This window comes from Brassica napus, chromosome C9 (genome assembly GCF_020379485.1).
Source record: "Brassica napus cultivar Da-Ae chromosome C9, Da-Ae, whole genome shotgun sequence".
In the NCBI taxonomy this organism is placed as follows: Eukaryota; Viridiplantae; Streptophyta; class Magnoliopsida; order Brassicales; family Brassicaceae; genus Brassica; species Brassica napus.
Window position 1 is genome coordinate 13,493,086 of NC_063452.1, and position 14,624 is coordinate 13,507,709.

The 14,624-nt window shown below is 36.6% G+C and overlaps 2 protein-coding genes across 2 annotated transcripts; both read left to right on the forward strand.

Annotated features, from left to right (window-relative positions):
• The first annotated feature begins 5,212 nt into the window (after positions 1-5,212).
• On the forward strand, positions 5,213-7,225 carry LOC106401024 (peptidyl-tRNA hydrolase ICT1, mitochondrial). Its single transcript, XM_013841442.3, has 7 exons — positions 5,213-5,633; positions 6,194-6,253; positions 6,343-6,425; positions 6,555-6,619; positions 6,701-6,734; positions 6,809-6,879; positions 6,963-7,225. The coding sequence occupies exons 1-7, from the start codon at positions 5,336-5,338 to the stop codon at positions 7,051-7,053; spliced, it is 702 nt and encodes a 233-aa protein (XP_013696896.1). The 5' UTR covers positions 5,213-5,335; the 3' UTR covers positions 7,054-7,225.
• A 228-nt stretch (positions 7,226-7,453) lies between these two features.
• LOC106401023 (lysine-specific histone demethylase 1 homolog 1) lies at positions 7,454-9,970 on the forward strand. The gene has a single exon (XM_048770045.1). It carries the CDS (start codon positions 7,586-7,588, stop codon positions 9,689-9,691), a length of 2,106 nt encoding a protein of 701 aa, XP_048626002.1. The 5' UTR covers positions 7,454-7,585; the 3' UTR covers positions 9,692-9,970.
• Positions 9,971-14,624: the final 4,654 nt, after the last annotated feature.

Sequence of the window (14,624 nt, forward strand, 5' to 3'; positions counted from 1 at the left end):
AAGTTTTTTTTGCTGATGTGTATGCTCTACGGAGCCTACAGAGCCTCAAAAGGTCCCTTTTATTAGTAAGGACTAGAGATTTTTTCGTCCCTTTTATTAGTAAGGACTAGAGATTTTTTCCGCGCTGCGCGCGGACTATATTTAATAAGTTTTTCAGTATTTTAGTTTCTATATATTTGCTTTAATTAATCTGTATAAATCATGTTTTCTGTAAATTATTAAATATAAAATATGTATTAATGATATCTTTGTTAATTATTGGACCAAAAGAGTCTTGAAATTATATTTAACAATAGGGGATCAATATACATAGAGACATCTCAAGTGAAGTGGAAAGTAATGATATTCAAAATTAAGAAGACAGTTTGGTAAACAAAAAAAGTTAAAAGTTGGAGAAAAATATTTATACAAATTTGAATTATTTTTAAATGTTAATACAAATGGTAAAAAACAATGTTTACTATTTTCTTATAAACATATCATAGAGCCAATAACTTTAAATTTGACTTGTATCCGTGATCGAACCAATAATTTGGTTATTGGATATGCAATCCAATTTTTTTCTTCTAAAACCTGTTATTTAAAAATCTGTTAAAACCTGCAAAAATTCGTCTGGGACAACTGATAGATGAATTTTATTTAATTTTCTGTAATTTTTTTAATTAGTTGATTCGTTTTTTTCTTTAGTCATATATAATACTCACTAATTTATTTGATTTCTGATTCTTTATCTTACGAAGAAAAATTCACTATACATCTAAAAATTAAGTGAATAAAAATGAATATAACGAAAATTAATTAATGTGATTTGACATTTTTTACAATTAGGAGAATTTTTTAATTTTATTAAATTTATAAAAAATCATAATTTCCATAATATTCAAATACATAGATAATGTAACTTTAGTCAAAACACAAAATTTTATCATAGACTATTATGATATTTTATGAAAAACTAATATCACGAATAAGAAAAAAATATGAGAAAAATAAATTGAAGTTGTTTTTTTCTGTCTATCTTGAACTCCATAACTCTCATGTAGATTAATGTAGTGTTACTTTTTTATTCTAATTCATGTAGATCAAATTGAATTAAGAGGTTATATATTGTAATTTCATAGATTACTTACTATAGTAATTTCACGGATTGGTTAGCACAAGCTTCAACTTGACTCTATACAAAAATATAATGAAATAACATATTGTTCTCTTTCTTACCACTGCTTCCAAAATTACATGAAGCCTTTGTCTAAGCCCTAATATGTTGCTTCCTATTTGTAAGAAAGTAAAATTTTTCCAAACTTCAATGGTTCGAACATCTCTTTTCCACGTTGACCTTGTTGTGCCCAATATTATTTTGCATTCCTAAGCCGCAGAAGATTTTATCATCCTGAGAAAACAATTAGATTAAAGATTAGTTTCATACTATCAATATTGGAACACAGTGGAGTGCAACAAAGTGACAAGTATAAAAAGTATAAACCAAAAATTACAATAAAAAGGTATATAAACCAAAAATAACCTATTGGATAAATACAAAAGTAAACAATATTCAAAAGAAAAAAGGATAGACTAATACTAAACAAACCAAATCAGCTTTAGTTCAACCAAAACAAAAAGAATAAATGTTATTATTTTAAAAGTATGTAATTTATAATAATATATTGTAATAATAATTAAAGTCAGTTTGCGTATTCATTGAATATATTTTAATCCAATATGAGCAAACCAAAATTAAGGAAAATGGAACCAAACCAAAGTTACTTAGTTACAATTGTAGAAAAGTGAATGTAAATTTCTGAAAATGTTAAATATGGAGGTCAGATGATAAGAAGGTAAAAAAAAAAATTTTGTACTGATTAACGTAGAGAAATATTACCTAGAGTTATGTAAATCGAAAGTACACTCCCCGCAGATTCTTTACATGTGGCCAATGAGTAGTCAGACAAAAAAACTCTATCAAATGGATGTAGTCAAACAACATAGGAAACACACATCGATAAATTTGGATATCTTGCTTGCTTTAGATTATAGGCATAGTAGATTTGGGCTAAAGGGTGCTAAAAAGACCACCAAACGCCAAATATGGTAAATGATGAAAAGTGATTAAACTTAGCGTAGTATCTAAACGTGACGGTTTATATTTGACTGAAAACACTCGTCTCCGAATTATGTCCCATTTGTGGTGTAAACCCAAGCAAGCTATTGTTGTAACCATCCATATAATGATCATATATCATCGAGGAGAACTGAAACTTAAAGGAGTTTAGGTTGTGAATACAGCGATAGAAAACTCACCTGATACTCTTGCCATGACAACCTTCCCAAGTTCCCAGCATCAGAAATATTAATGTATACATCAGACGACTCTAGATCATCCCTCCGGCTTCTGGCACAATCTAGATGTGCATGACATCTTGCATACCTTATTATTCCTCTGCATATGAACCAACATAAAAGATGAATGTAAGAAATATATATACATATATATATAGTGTGTGTGTGTGTGTGTGTGTGTTTGTGTATTTATACAGAGAAAGTATGAAAGATAACATGCAGCAATCAACAATACCTGAAGACATCCGGTCTTTGACCATATTCAACATGCTGGCCAGAGTTTGAATCTTTCCATCTTGATGCTGAAATAAATGATTATATATTTTAATAAGAGCATCTCCAATGTAAAACTCCATTTTTTTCTTCAAAATGGAGTAAAATTGCTCCAACCCTACTCTATTTCCCACTCCATTATGAAGTGATGAACAAACAAAAAATAAACTACTCATGGAGTAAATTTCATTATGGAGTGGCCGAGTGGGATATGGAGTTGGGTTGGAGCATTCCTTACTTCATATCCACTTTTACTCCATTTTAGAGGAAAAAATGGAGTTGGGGTGGAGATGCCCTAAGAGTACAGATATTTCACAAAACGTGGCAGAGATAAAAGAGAGCAAATAAGTTGAAAAAGACTACACATGATAATAATTTTAGAATACTTGCATGAGCAGATATGGTTTGAACAAAAATCATGATCAAATTGCTTACGATTGAGCGAAATCGTTCCAAACATCCTAGAGGCTATGACCAAGCATGTCTGTGACCTGGAATAATTATAAATCTTTTTTATAAAAAATACCTTAACAATCACAATGTATAACCATGCTCATACTTAAACTTGCCAGGTGTATGCAACAAAGGTTACTCTGAGATGGTACATACTGGGAGCTCCTAATATGTAAAAAACATGAGCATGCCTTATTGCTTCTTTGTAATTGCCTCATGTAGATTACATATTTTGCAACCTTTGATAACATAACAGAGGTGAAATTCTGCACCAGTTCTGTCTACTGCATAGTCAAGAAAGGTATCTCAAGATGCAAATATGAAACATAATACCTGAGTTTTTTCATACATTTAAAACAAAGAAATCAAAGTAATACATGTGAAAAATTACTACCTTTGCTTAGAGGGAGAGAGGAGAATATCTTTGGAGTTGCTTCTGCATTACTGCATAGACAAACTTCGGGCCTCAGTGTTCACATGGAACCTTCAACAAAGAAGAAACACTATTTTGTAAGATAATAATTTTCTATACAAAACATGTAGCTTACAAATGGATATGTGATACAAAGTTCTCATCTGCTCTTTGTTAATATATATATATATATATATTTCATGAAATATACTCACAAAAGAAAACATAAAAGATAATGTACCTCTGTCTGATTATGTAATAATTTTCTTACTTTTCATTTACATTATATGGCACATAGGCACGATCTTCCTTGGCAAGAAAGTTATGTATCCTTCATAAGTATATATTTACAGAAGAGTCTTCCTCTATCTAATATATATCAGCACTAAAACTTACAGTTTCGGAAGAAGAAATTTCCTTTTTTTTTCTTGGTAAATAAGAAGAAAAAAATTTCACATATGAAAAATAAAAGCTTGTAACGGGAATGGATGCAGAACACTTCATTGAACTCATTATTTATGAATTTTAAATCATTTATGACACACTAAAAAGTATATAAAAGAAAAGCAACCCGATGGCACATAAGAATTATATGTCCGTGAGACTTGTTAGAGTAATAAATCAGCGTGGTGATTTCAGTAAGAGAAACCAAGTTAGCTTAAAGATGCGACTACCATAGCAATCAAGCTAAACACTTTGAGCTACAAACGAAATATTTATGAAAAGAGAGAACATGCATCTCACAGGCCAAGCAATTGAAATTGCAAACAAACCATTACTGCAGAAAGAGGAATATCTTCTCAAATGCAACCGGTAAGAGTTTTAAGCCTACCTCTTCCGCTGGCTCTCGCCTACATAAAAGTGGATGGCAACTTTATTTTTGTTAAAGGGATAGTAAAAAGGATATAAGAAGTAATGGGAATGCAGCATCAGAATACCTTATTGGAAGCGACGGATCACCTTGGTCGTTCAAAAAAAAAAATAGCGATGGATCACGGCATGATATATGTCCGACCAAGAATCTTTCTCATCGGATCGGAGATGGAGAAGTAGTTCGTGAGAGACGTGAGTAAGATATATAGGGTGAATCTGGTGGAATTAAATCGTTAAGTTGCCATTGGAGTGTTATAGTAATGAGGCTTTGATGAATCGAAGTGGTGGAGAAGCCGTTACGCTGGAGAATCAGAACGTCGAAGTTCGGAATACGAAGAGCAAGAGACATGTCGTGTTAGTACAAATAAGAAACTTAATAGTTTTGATGGGCTTCCTATGCGGCTCAGATTGATGACAAAATGAATTACATGGCCTGCTTTAATAAATTACATGGCCTGATTTTGCTGCAAGTTGGATTTGTCCGTGGAATTTAGAAAATGAGATTGTCTGACATGGCAAAACTATAGAACATAATTGGTTGAATAAAAAAGCACACGTGGACTGCTTAAGAGTTGAGTATATCCCCTTTTAGTATTGTGATGATGATTTTATTTATTTATATTTGTATTTTTTGTTTGTAATTTTATGTTTTGCTACTTTATATTAATAAATAAAGATAGTTGTTAAAAGAAAAAAAAAACATAACTGATGGATATGTATACCCATTTGGGCTAATACTCTCCCAAGCCCATTCTAAAACTACGATTGGGCTTTTATATTAAATCTCGGTACCTGCGGTTTTGAACCGTGAAATCACGTTTGAACTCTTAATAACCGGGAAATCAAATTCCAAACCACCAAGCAAACATTTAACTTTAATAACCGAAAATTTGGCAGCCACGCAAAGCTAGGGTCTTCCGCATTTCGTCGTGTCACTGTTCATTGACATCGGAAACTTCTAAGCCACAGAGCGCCCTGACAAAAAAAATGGCGGCAATCAGGACGATGACGAACTTGATCATACGCGAGTTTATCCACCACCCTCTCCTCTTCCACTCTTCGTCGAAATCGTGCCACTCTCTTTTCCCATCGCTCCGTCGCACTCCCGGGATCGCTCGGGTTCACTCCAGTTCCCGATTCGGATCCTTCCGATGCGCGGCGTCGAATTCTGGTGGCGGTGATCGGAAAGTTTCGTCACGGTTGTCTCAGGTGCAACAGATGCTTCATGAGGCGGAGGAGAGAGCTAGCTCTGCTGGCAACGAGCCTACTCCTCAAATCACTCTACGTAAGTTTCAGTTTGTTCTAATCTCAAAACGATGTCGTTACTCTTTATCTGATTGAAACATCTTTGGGTGATATTAAGCTCATTTACGGGGAAAGTTTGTAGATTTAGTGAAACTTTGTATAAACAATGTTATAGGAGCTTTGTTCTGTAGTGGTTTTGATTGGACATTTACAGACAATGTTATAAGAACTCTGCTATGTAGTGGTTTTGTTGGAACATTTACAGATAATGTTATAAGAACTCTGTTCTCTAGTCATTTTGATGGAAATATTTACAGAAAATGTTATGATAACTCTATTCTGTAGGTCCTTGTGATGGAGAAATTTAGAATTTTGATTTGTTTACATAGTTTCATTTGCTATCTCTTTGGTACTTGCAGAGGATGTTACTATCGACAGTGTCATAGAACTGTGTTCTGTAGTAGTTTTGATCTGTTCGCATAGTTTTGTTTGTATATGTGTTTAGTACTTGCAGAGTTAGTGAAACTATGTATCGACAATGTTATAGAGCTCTATTTTATAGTGATTTTGATAGAAACATTTTCATTTGTATACGTGCAGACCATGTTACGCTTAACTTTGCTAGAAGCGGTGGTCCTGGAGGCCAGAATGTGAACAAAGGTCTGACCTTTATAATGTAGTTTGTGACTACTTGGTGTATCAATGCTTGTATATCCTTCACATGTTACCAGCTTTCTTTTTTTATTCAGTGAATACCAAAGTAGATATGCGCTTCAATGTGAAAAACGCCTACTGGTTAAGTGAGAGGATCAGGGAGAAAATCTTACAGACGGTTTGTTTTCTACACTGTTATCCCTTGTACAATACTATGAGCAAGATTTTCTATCTCTTGTCATGTTCCATTTAGCAAGTAAAGATATTTGTGTACAAGTTGTTTGATGTTTGGAGCTGATCTCAACAGGAGAAGAATCGGATCAACAGGGATGGAGAGCTTGTGATATCTTCAACCAAAACCAGAACGCAGAAGTCAGTAACCTAATCACCTTCTCTCTTTTGTTCCTTTTTTCAAGCAAACTCTCCCATTGTCTAACAGTATGTTTTACGCAGAGGCAACATCGATGATGCACTTGCAAAGCTACAGGTAAACTTTCTAATTGAATGTCACAATCTTTGATTCTGTATGATGCTGAGGTGTTTTGGTTTAAACTTCAACAGGCGATTATTGATGCGGCTTCGTATGTTCCACCTCCACCATCAGAAGAACAGAAGAAGAAAATCGTAAAGATGTAAGAACCAATCCACCTCCATGAATCCATCTCTATTCCTTCACATCCTCAACGCTTACCAGGTCTTTTCTTACCATTTTCAGGGCTGCAAAAGCTGATGAGAAACGGCTTAAAAGCAAAAAAGTTCTTTCGGACAAGAAAGCAGCCAGAAGAGACCGCAGTAGTTGGGATTGAACTTAAACCGATACAATGGAGTTCACGTTGAGTCCAAAGCTTTAACTTAGATGAGCATGTCATTTTCTTGGCGTTAACTGTTACGCAACAATAACAAAAAAAATATCATTCAACACTTGATTCTATAGTTGATATATATTTTTACTGTCTAATGAAATGTCTTCTCCTGATCTTGCGTTTGTGTGTTGAATCAAGGGAAATAGCTACACAAAAAACCCAAATTAGCTAACTAACCAAAATCCCATTCTTTCTTTTCCATCCTCTTCCTATCTCTCTACTCTCACCCTATAAATCTAATTTTAGTTTTTTTTTGGCTATTTCACAAATTCTCCCTTGAATCAATACGTTTAAACTTTAAACAAACGCTTATTGCAATGGTTTTTGCCCATGTTTTCAGTAGCGTTCCATTATTGGGCCAGGCCCATATATAATGGAGCTTTGAGTTTAGCAAACGCCGTCGTCGTCGTCTTCTCTCTCACTCACTCAAAACCACAAACGCTACACAGATACACAGATCGTAAGCTTCACTGCAATGGAGGAAAACCAAGAGATCCGACCCGAAAGCCCGGAAAAACCGAAGATGGCCACGGATAATTTGACCAACGCCCAAGCCTCTCCAATGAAGGAAGCCGCCACGCCCTCCAACACCGAATTAAACAGCGGCAAAATCGACAAGGACGTCGCCGCGGCGGATCTAAACCCTACACCCGCCGAGAAGTTGCAGCCGAGCGAATCCGACGAGGAGGTGGATCTCCCAAGCATCTCAGAATCCCTCGGGGAAGAAGAATCGTCCGATCTCGTAACAGAGCCACAATCCCAAAACCCTAATCCACTAGAGCCGGGACCCAGGGCAAGAAAACGACGCCGTAGGAAACGTTTCTTCACGGAGATAAACGCGAACCCAGCTTTCCCTCGTAACCGCCGCAACAGCGTCGGAAAAGAGCTCGATTCCGAAGCCATAACCGCAATGTCGGTAGGGTTCCCCGTAAACTCGCTCACAGAGGAAGAGATCGAAGCAAACGTGGTTTCAATCATCGGAGGTAAAGAGCAGGCGAACTACATCGTCGTGAGGAACCACATCATCGCCTTGTGGAGGTCCAACGTCTCGAATTGGCTTACGAGAGATCACGCTCTTGAGTCTATACGATTGGAGCATAAAACGTTGGTCGATACGGCTTACAAGTTCCTCCTTGAGCACGGTTACATCAATTTCGGTTTAGCTCCGGTTATCAAAGAGGCGAAATTGAGGTCCTTTGACGGTTTAGAGCCGCCTAATGTGGTGGTTGTGGGTGCCGGTTTAGCCGGTTTGGTGGCTGCTAGGCAGTTGTTGTCGATGGGGTTTAGGGTTTTGGTTTTGGAAGGGAGAGATAGACCGGGCGGGCGGGTTAAGACCCGGAAGATGAAAGGTGGGGATGGTGTTGAAGCAATGGCTGATGTTGGTGGGAGTGTGTTGACTGGGATCAATGGTAACCCTCTTGGTGTGTTGGCGAGGCAGCTCGGTTTGCCTCTCCATAAGGTTAGAGATATCTGCCCATTGTATCTACCTAGTGGTGACCTTGTTGACGTTGGTGTTGACTCCAAGATAGAGGCTTCGTTTAATAAGTTGCTGGATAGGGTTTGTAAGCTTAGGCAGTCGATGATAGAGGAGATCAAGTCAGTAGATGTGCCGTTAGGTGAAGCGCTCGAGACTTTTCGTTTGGTTTACGGTGTTGCTGAGGATCAGGAGGAGAGGATGCTCTTTGATTGGCATTTAGCGAATTTGGAGTATGCGAATGCGACCTTGTTAGGGAACTTGTCGATGGCGTATTGGGATCAGGATGATCCGTACGAGATGGGAGGTGATCATTGCTTCATCCCCGGTGGGAACGAGACGTTTGTGCACGCTTTGGCTGAGAATCTGCCTGTTTTTTATGGGAACGTTGTGGAGAGCATTAGGTACGGAAGCGACGGGGTTGTGGTTTACGCGGGGGATAAGGAGTTCTCCTGCGACATGGCTCTCTGCACTGTTCCGTTGGGTGTTCTGAAGAAAGGCGGCATTGGGTTTGTTCCTGAGCTTCCTGAGAAGAAGAAAGAAGCGATTCAGAGGCTCGGGTACGGACTGCTGAACAAAGTGGCGATGTTGTTTCCTTATAACTTCTGGGGGGAAGAGATTGATACGTTTGGGAGATTAACCGAAGATTCGAGCACGAGAGGAGAGTTCTTCTTGTTCTACAGCTACTCTTCTGTCTCCGGTGGTCCGTTACTTGTAGCGCTTGTAGCTGGAGACGCCGCGGAAAGGTTTGAGACGATGTCGCCTACTGATTCCGTTAAAAGGGTGTTGCAGATACTACGCGGGATTTATCACCCGAAAGGGATCGTTGTTCCTGATCCGGTTCAAGCGCTCTGTTCCAGATGGGGACAAGACAAGTTTTCGTACGGTTCTTACTCGTATGTTGCGGTGGGATCTTCCGGAGATGATTATGATATTTTAGCTGAGAGTGTTGGAGATGGAAGAGTGTTCTTTGCTGGTGAAGCGACGAACAAACAGTATCCGGCTACAATGCACGGAGCCTTCTTAAGTGGAATGAGAGAAGCGGCAAATATACTTAGAGTTGCTAGAAGAAGGGCATCAGAATCGGCTTCAAACCTTGCTAAGTGAGATCTAGTCGTTAGATTCATTTTTCATATCGAATCCTGGAAGTGTCATAGATGTTCTTTGGTGCTTGAACTTGCCTTCGTCTTCTGTATCAAGTTAGTGCTCTTCGAGTTTGACTTTGGCTTGTTCGACACAACATTATCGTCCAAGTTCATTAACTATGATTGTTGTGTTGGGGAACTTGGGATCTTGAAATGATATCATAGATGTTGTGTTTGATCTTCAGCTATGATTTGTAACAGTATCCTTGGATTTTCGTCTAATCATGTGTTGTTGGGTTTCCATGTTAGTCACAGAGAAAGGGTTATAAATCTGATTTGCAAGTCATTGAAACGCAGATCACGATGAAGAAAGTGTCTCTTTTCATCCCTTTTTTGTCTTCATGTTCTGCATCAAATCATTTCTCTTTGAGATTGGTTTTGGCTTAGACACATTATCGTCTTGTTCATTTCTTACTCTGGTGGAATGCTGGAATTTATGAGCGTGTGTGGCTATGATTGTTGAGTCGGGAACTTGTGATCTTGAAACGGTCTTAGGGAGTGTATTCAACCAAGAGTTTTAAGTGATTTATATTAAAATGATAAATTCACTTATTCAAACATTGATTTTAAAAAACACTTTAAAATCTAATGTTATTGAACTTGTCATTTCGTAAAACATTCTGAAATTCACTGTTATTGAACAAAATTTAAGTTGGAGATTTTAGAGTATTTTAATTGTTTCTAGAGTGTTTGAGGGGAGTTCTTTAGTTATAAAAATAAAAATCCAAATCTCACTGTTTTATATGAGATTCTAGAGTGTTTTAACAAAAATAATACCAAATTCTCTAATTCTCCTGCAATCATCTACAAACTCATTAAAAATCAAATTACTTCGAATTTCAGATTCAATACAGCCCCCTTAGAGATCTTGGCGTTTGATATTCAGTTTTGTTTGCTTGATATCCTTGTAATGATTATGAACTATTGGTTTTCCTTGCTAAGTCTAAGTTCATGGTAGAGTAAGGATTATAGACTTGATGTGCAGATCAATGAAACACTGATCAACAGGAAAAACGTTTCTCTCTTTTCATCTTGTTGTGTTTCTTCTTCATAAGCAACAAGTGTCAATGTGTGGACATTGTGTTGCAATGACTTTTGATTCGGATCGACCTCGTTCGATTGAATATTTTTATCATGTCAGTAGATTATCCAGTTTTTTGTTGCTTGGTTAATGAAAACAGTGAGGGAAATAATCTGGTTATGTTAGCTTTTGTTCCGCATTACAAAGTACAAACCATCAGAAGTCCCAGAGCGAATGGGATGATCTCTAGGTGTATTGTATACGTGGTTTGGTATCAACTATCAAGAGAGAGAGAGAGAAGAGACCAAGTCGTTGAGCTAATATAATATGATCCATCGTAAATTGTTAAATCTGCTTCATGTATGTATGTATCTAACCTATACTAAAAGGAGAATAAGCTCATCAGCTAGGCTATCCACCTAGGATTAATAAAATAAACCAATAAGAAATTTTTAAATCGCCATGTCAAACATTTATTTTTATCTGAACTGAGTTTTAGTTTGGGCTAACTTTACACTTTTATTCGGAATAAAAAGAGCTCATTTTTCTATCTTCCTCTCCGTCTCTCGACATTCCTAGATCCAGATTTTGTTTCTCCTTTTCTTTTCTCATTCTCTTCCTTTCCTTCATCGTTGATAGTACTTTCTGATTTGTGTTGAGAGTAAGCAACGCGGCAAGAGATGTGGAGGTGAAGTGTGCCATGGAAGACGACGGTGGCTTAAGGTCGTTGAGGTGTAGCCGAGCACAGCGACGTCGGATCTGAAGATAGTGGACCATAGCCATCTATCCCACCGACCACCGGCGGAGGAGGATAAGTATTCTTCGTGTTCGAGGTAACGATACCTACAAGACTCTGCCTTTATACAGATCTTATCTAAGCACAAATATACGTAGTTCATGGCTGCTTGAACTTTTATACAGATCTTAGTTTGACTTTTTTGTGTTCTAAGAAGTTTCAGTTACCTTGAGCCACTCTTGATCATTCAATGGTGATATTTAATCTCTTCTTCATTGTTTTGTTCACAGTTTCGTTCCACCAAATATCAAAAACCTACTCTGAAAAAGCTATATGGCCATCTGTCCTCACACTGGAAATCTCCCGTCGCCGTGTATTTCAACGACGTATCACCAGGACCAGCCAAATGAGAGCTACGAAATCCGTTAATTCATTGCAAACCAAACTATCCCCGTAGTAGCTGTTATATCCATTATGGAGACTTGATTTGGGTCAGTTCTGTTTTAAATCTTTATCCATGTTCATCGGTTTAGTTCTATGAATTATATATAAATCAATCAGTGAGGCAAGCTTTAAACTTTTGAAATGGTGCTTTTTTACATGCAGTGTACTCAATGTCTAGCTGAAAATTGTCATTAATCCAATCACTTGGATTGGTTTCGCAGGAGAACAATATAACAAAGCATCATGAACTTGCCATTGCGCGAAGCGCAGTAAGGTACACATCTGCATAGAGATATAAAATCTGATGAATTTCCCATGGGCCTAGGCAGGATATCGAACAAAGTATGTTTCTGACATTTCTCTTATTTTTATGAACTTTAAGGGGATGGTATGTATCATTGACAAGTCTCTGTTACCAGGTTTATGTAATTGACTTGGGACTTGCCAAACGATATTGTGATGCCAACACCAACCGCCACATCCCTTGCAAGTATTTGTTACTACCTTGTGATCCATTTGTAGTTGCTAAACTATCTATCTGTTTTAGTGTCTAGGTCATATTATATAACTTATTGCCTTTATTATAACAAGGATAGCAAAAACTTTACAGGCACGATATGCAAGCTGCAATACACATATTGGATATGGTAAGATATTTTCACCGTATGTAAACAGTATACTGGATCATCTGCGAATCTACCCTCATGTACTTTTTGTTTCTATTTGACATGACAAAACATTTCGATGATTTTAGCCCATAAACATTGTCAGTAAATGACTTGATTAACTCTGATAAATTATTACGTGCTTATGTTCAGCAACTTGAGTCATGTAGTATCACGCTGACCCACTAGAACAAGAGATTCAACAGGCCAGATCCCAAGTAAAAAGTTTACCTGTCTTTTCGTAAAAGTATGTACATATAGTTTATCTTTTTCACCAAATGTGTAAAAGTAACTATTTTGATTACTGATGGTTATATATTTAGGGCGTATACATTGGAGGGTCTCTTATAGGAGGAGATAACCAGCAAGGTGGACTACCCATTTGCCCCGACAACATCAGCTTTGGTACGTAACAGATTAATACATTTGTTTTGTGTGTGGGCGTTCTCATATTTTGAGACTGCGTAAATGTTTGAGTTCCAAGCTTACTGCGCTTCACTTATGACAACACAGCTGTCGAATACCTGGCCGAGAACAAGCTTAGGATGTTTGTTGATATGCAAGGCAACTTCAGAGCCATAACGTTTACCCGAATAAGATGATTCTTTTTGCCATATTCTTTTTTTAGCAGATATTTATGGATGTTGAAATGGAGAAAGTAAAATGATTCACAAGAGAATCTACGGTTCCATTACGAAATTTCTAGTTTTGTTGATGTTAAGACGAGCCTAAAACGTTTAGAGCTGATACAGTCTTGAAATTTAAACCTTCGTGGATGAGGAGTCAAAATTCATGGCTGGCTTGGTGAATATTGAGGGTCTTTAGCTAAGTTTACTAAAAACAATTTTTTTCACAGCTTACAACGATAGCTATTTTGATATTTAATTCGGCCTGGATTACAAATCTTATACTCCGTTCTCTTTTATTTGATGTTTTACAAACAAAAAAAAATTGTATCAAATTATTTGACGTTTGCTAAATTCAATGCAAAAAAGGGCAAGTTATGACCTTTTCAATCCTTATAATTACAAAATGAATTCAGTCAAAAGGTTAATCTAACGTTTATGATAAGAGTTAAAAGTTGATCAAAAAAAAAAAATAGAGTTAAAATAGATATTATGTTAGCTTTCTTAATTCATGTGCGGCATAGCATATGATAAAGCAGTATTACGCCTGGGCATTTCGGGTATCGGTTTGGTTCGGTTCGGGTTTTGGGTAGTTCGGATAGGGGCTAGAGGATCCATTTAGTACTTGACCTATTTTCGGTTCGGTTCGGTTCAGATAGTTTCGGGTTCGGTTCGGTTCGGATAGTAATGTAGGAACCGGAAAAAGTTCGGTTCTCATTGGGATCCGGTTCGGGTAGTTCGGATAATTTGGATAAAATATCGGTTATTTAGGGTAAGATATCAAATAATTATGATGATTTAGATAAAAAAATTGGATATTTCGGATTACTTTGGATATTTCGGATAAAACTATCTGGATAGTTTCGGATACTTTCGGGTAGTTTGGATACTTTATAACAATTTAGTTATCCTCAACTATTTTCAGATACTTTTAATAGAATTTTAAATTAAAAATATATATTTAGTGATGTTATATGTATATATAGTTAATATTTTTATATATTCGGGTACCCGTTTGGTTCTCGGTTCGGTTCCGGTTCGGTTCGGTTCGGTTATTTCGGATATAAAAATATAGGAACCGTTCGGGTATTTGAGGGTATTAGTCCGGTTCCAGTTTCGGGTATTTTGGTTCGGTTTCGGTTCCGGTTCGGTTCTTCGGTTCTGGTTATTTTGCCCAGGCCTAAGCAGTATGCTATAGAAGCAGTATGCTGCATGAGTTGTATGCTTTTGCTAAACTGTTTAATAGGATGATTGATAGAGCAGCATGAGTATGCTATTTAAAATTATTATAAAAATTAATATATAATATATAATATATTTATTTTAATGATATATTTCTAACATATAAAATTAAAAAGATAATATAATTAAATTTTATTTAATAATTTAAGAATAATGTTTAT

Excerpts from the sequence above, each read along its gene's own strand:
- LOC106401024 (XM_013841442.3), top strand. The coding sequence starts at position 5,336 with ATGGCGGCAATCAGGACGATGACGAACTTGATCATACGCGAGTTTATC. Across the intron at positions 6,620-6,700 it reads ACCAAAACCAGAACGCAGAA|AGGCAACATCGATGATGCAC; the intron begins GTCAGTAACCTA and ends TGTTTTACGCAG. Across the intron at positions 6,735-6,808 it reads ATGCACTTGCAAAGCTACAG|GCGATTATTGATGCGGCTTC; the intron begins GTAAACTTTCTA and ends AAACTTCAACAG.
- LOC106401023 (XM_048770045.1), top strand. The coding sequence starts at position 7,586 with ATGGAGGAAAACCAAGAGATCCGACCCGAAAGCCCGGAAAAACCGAAG.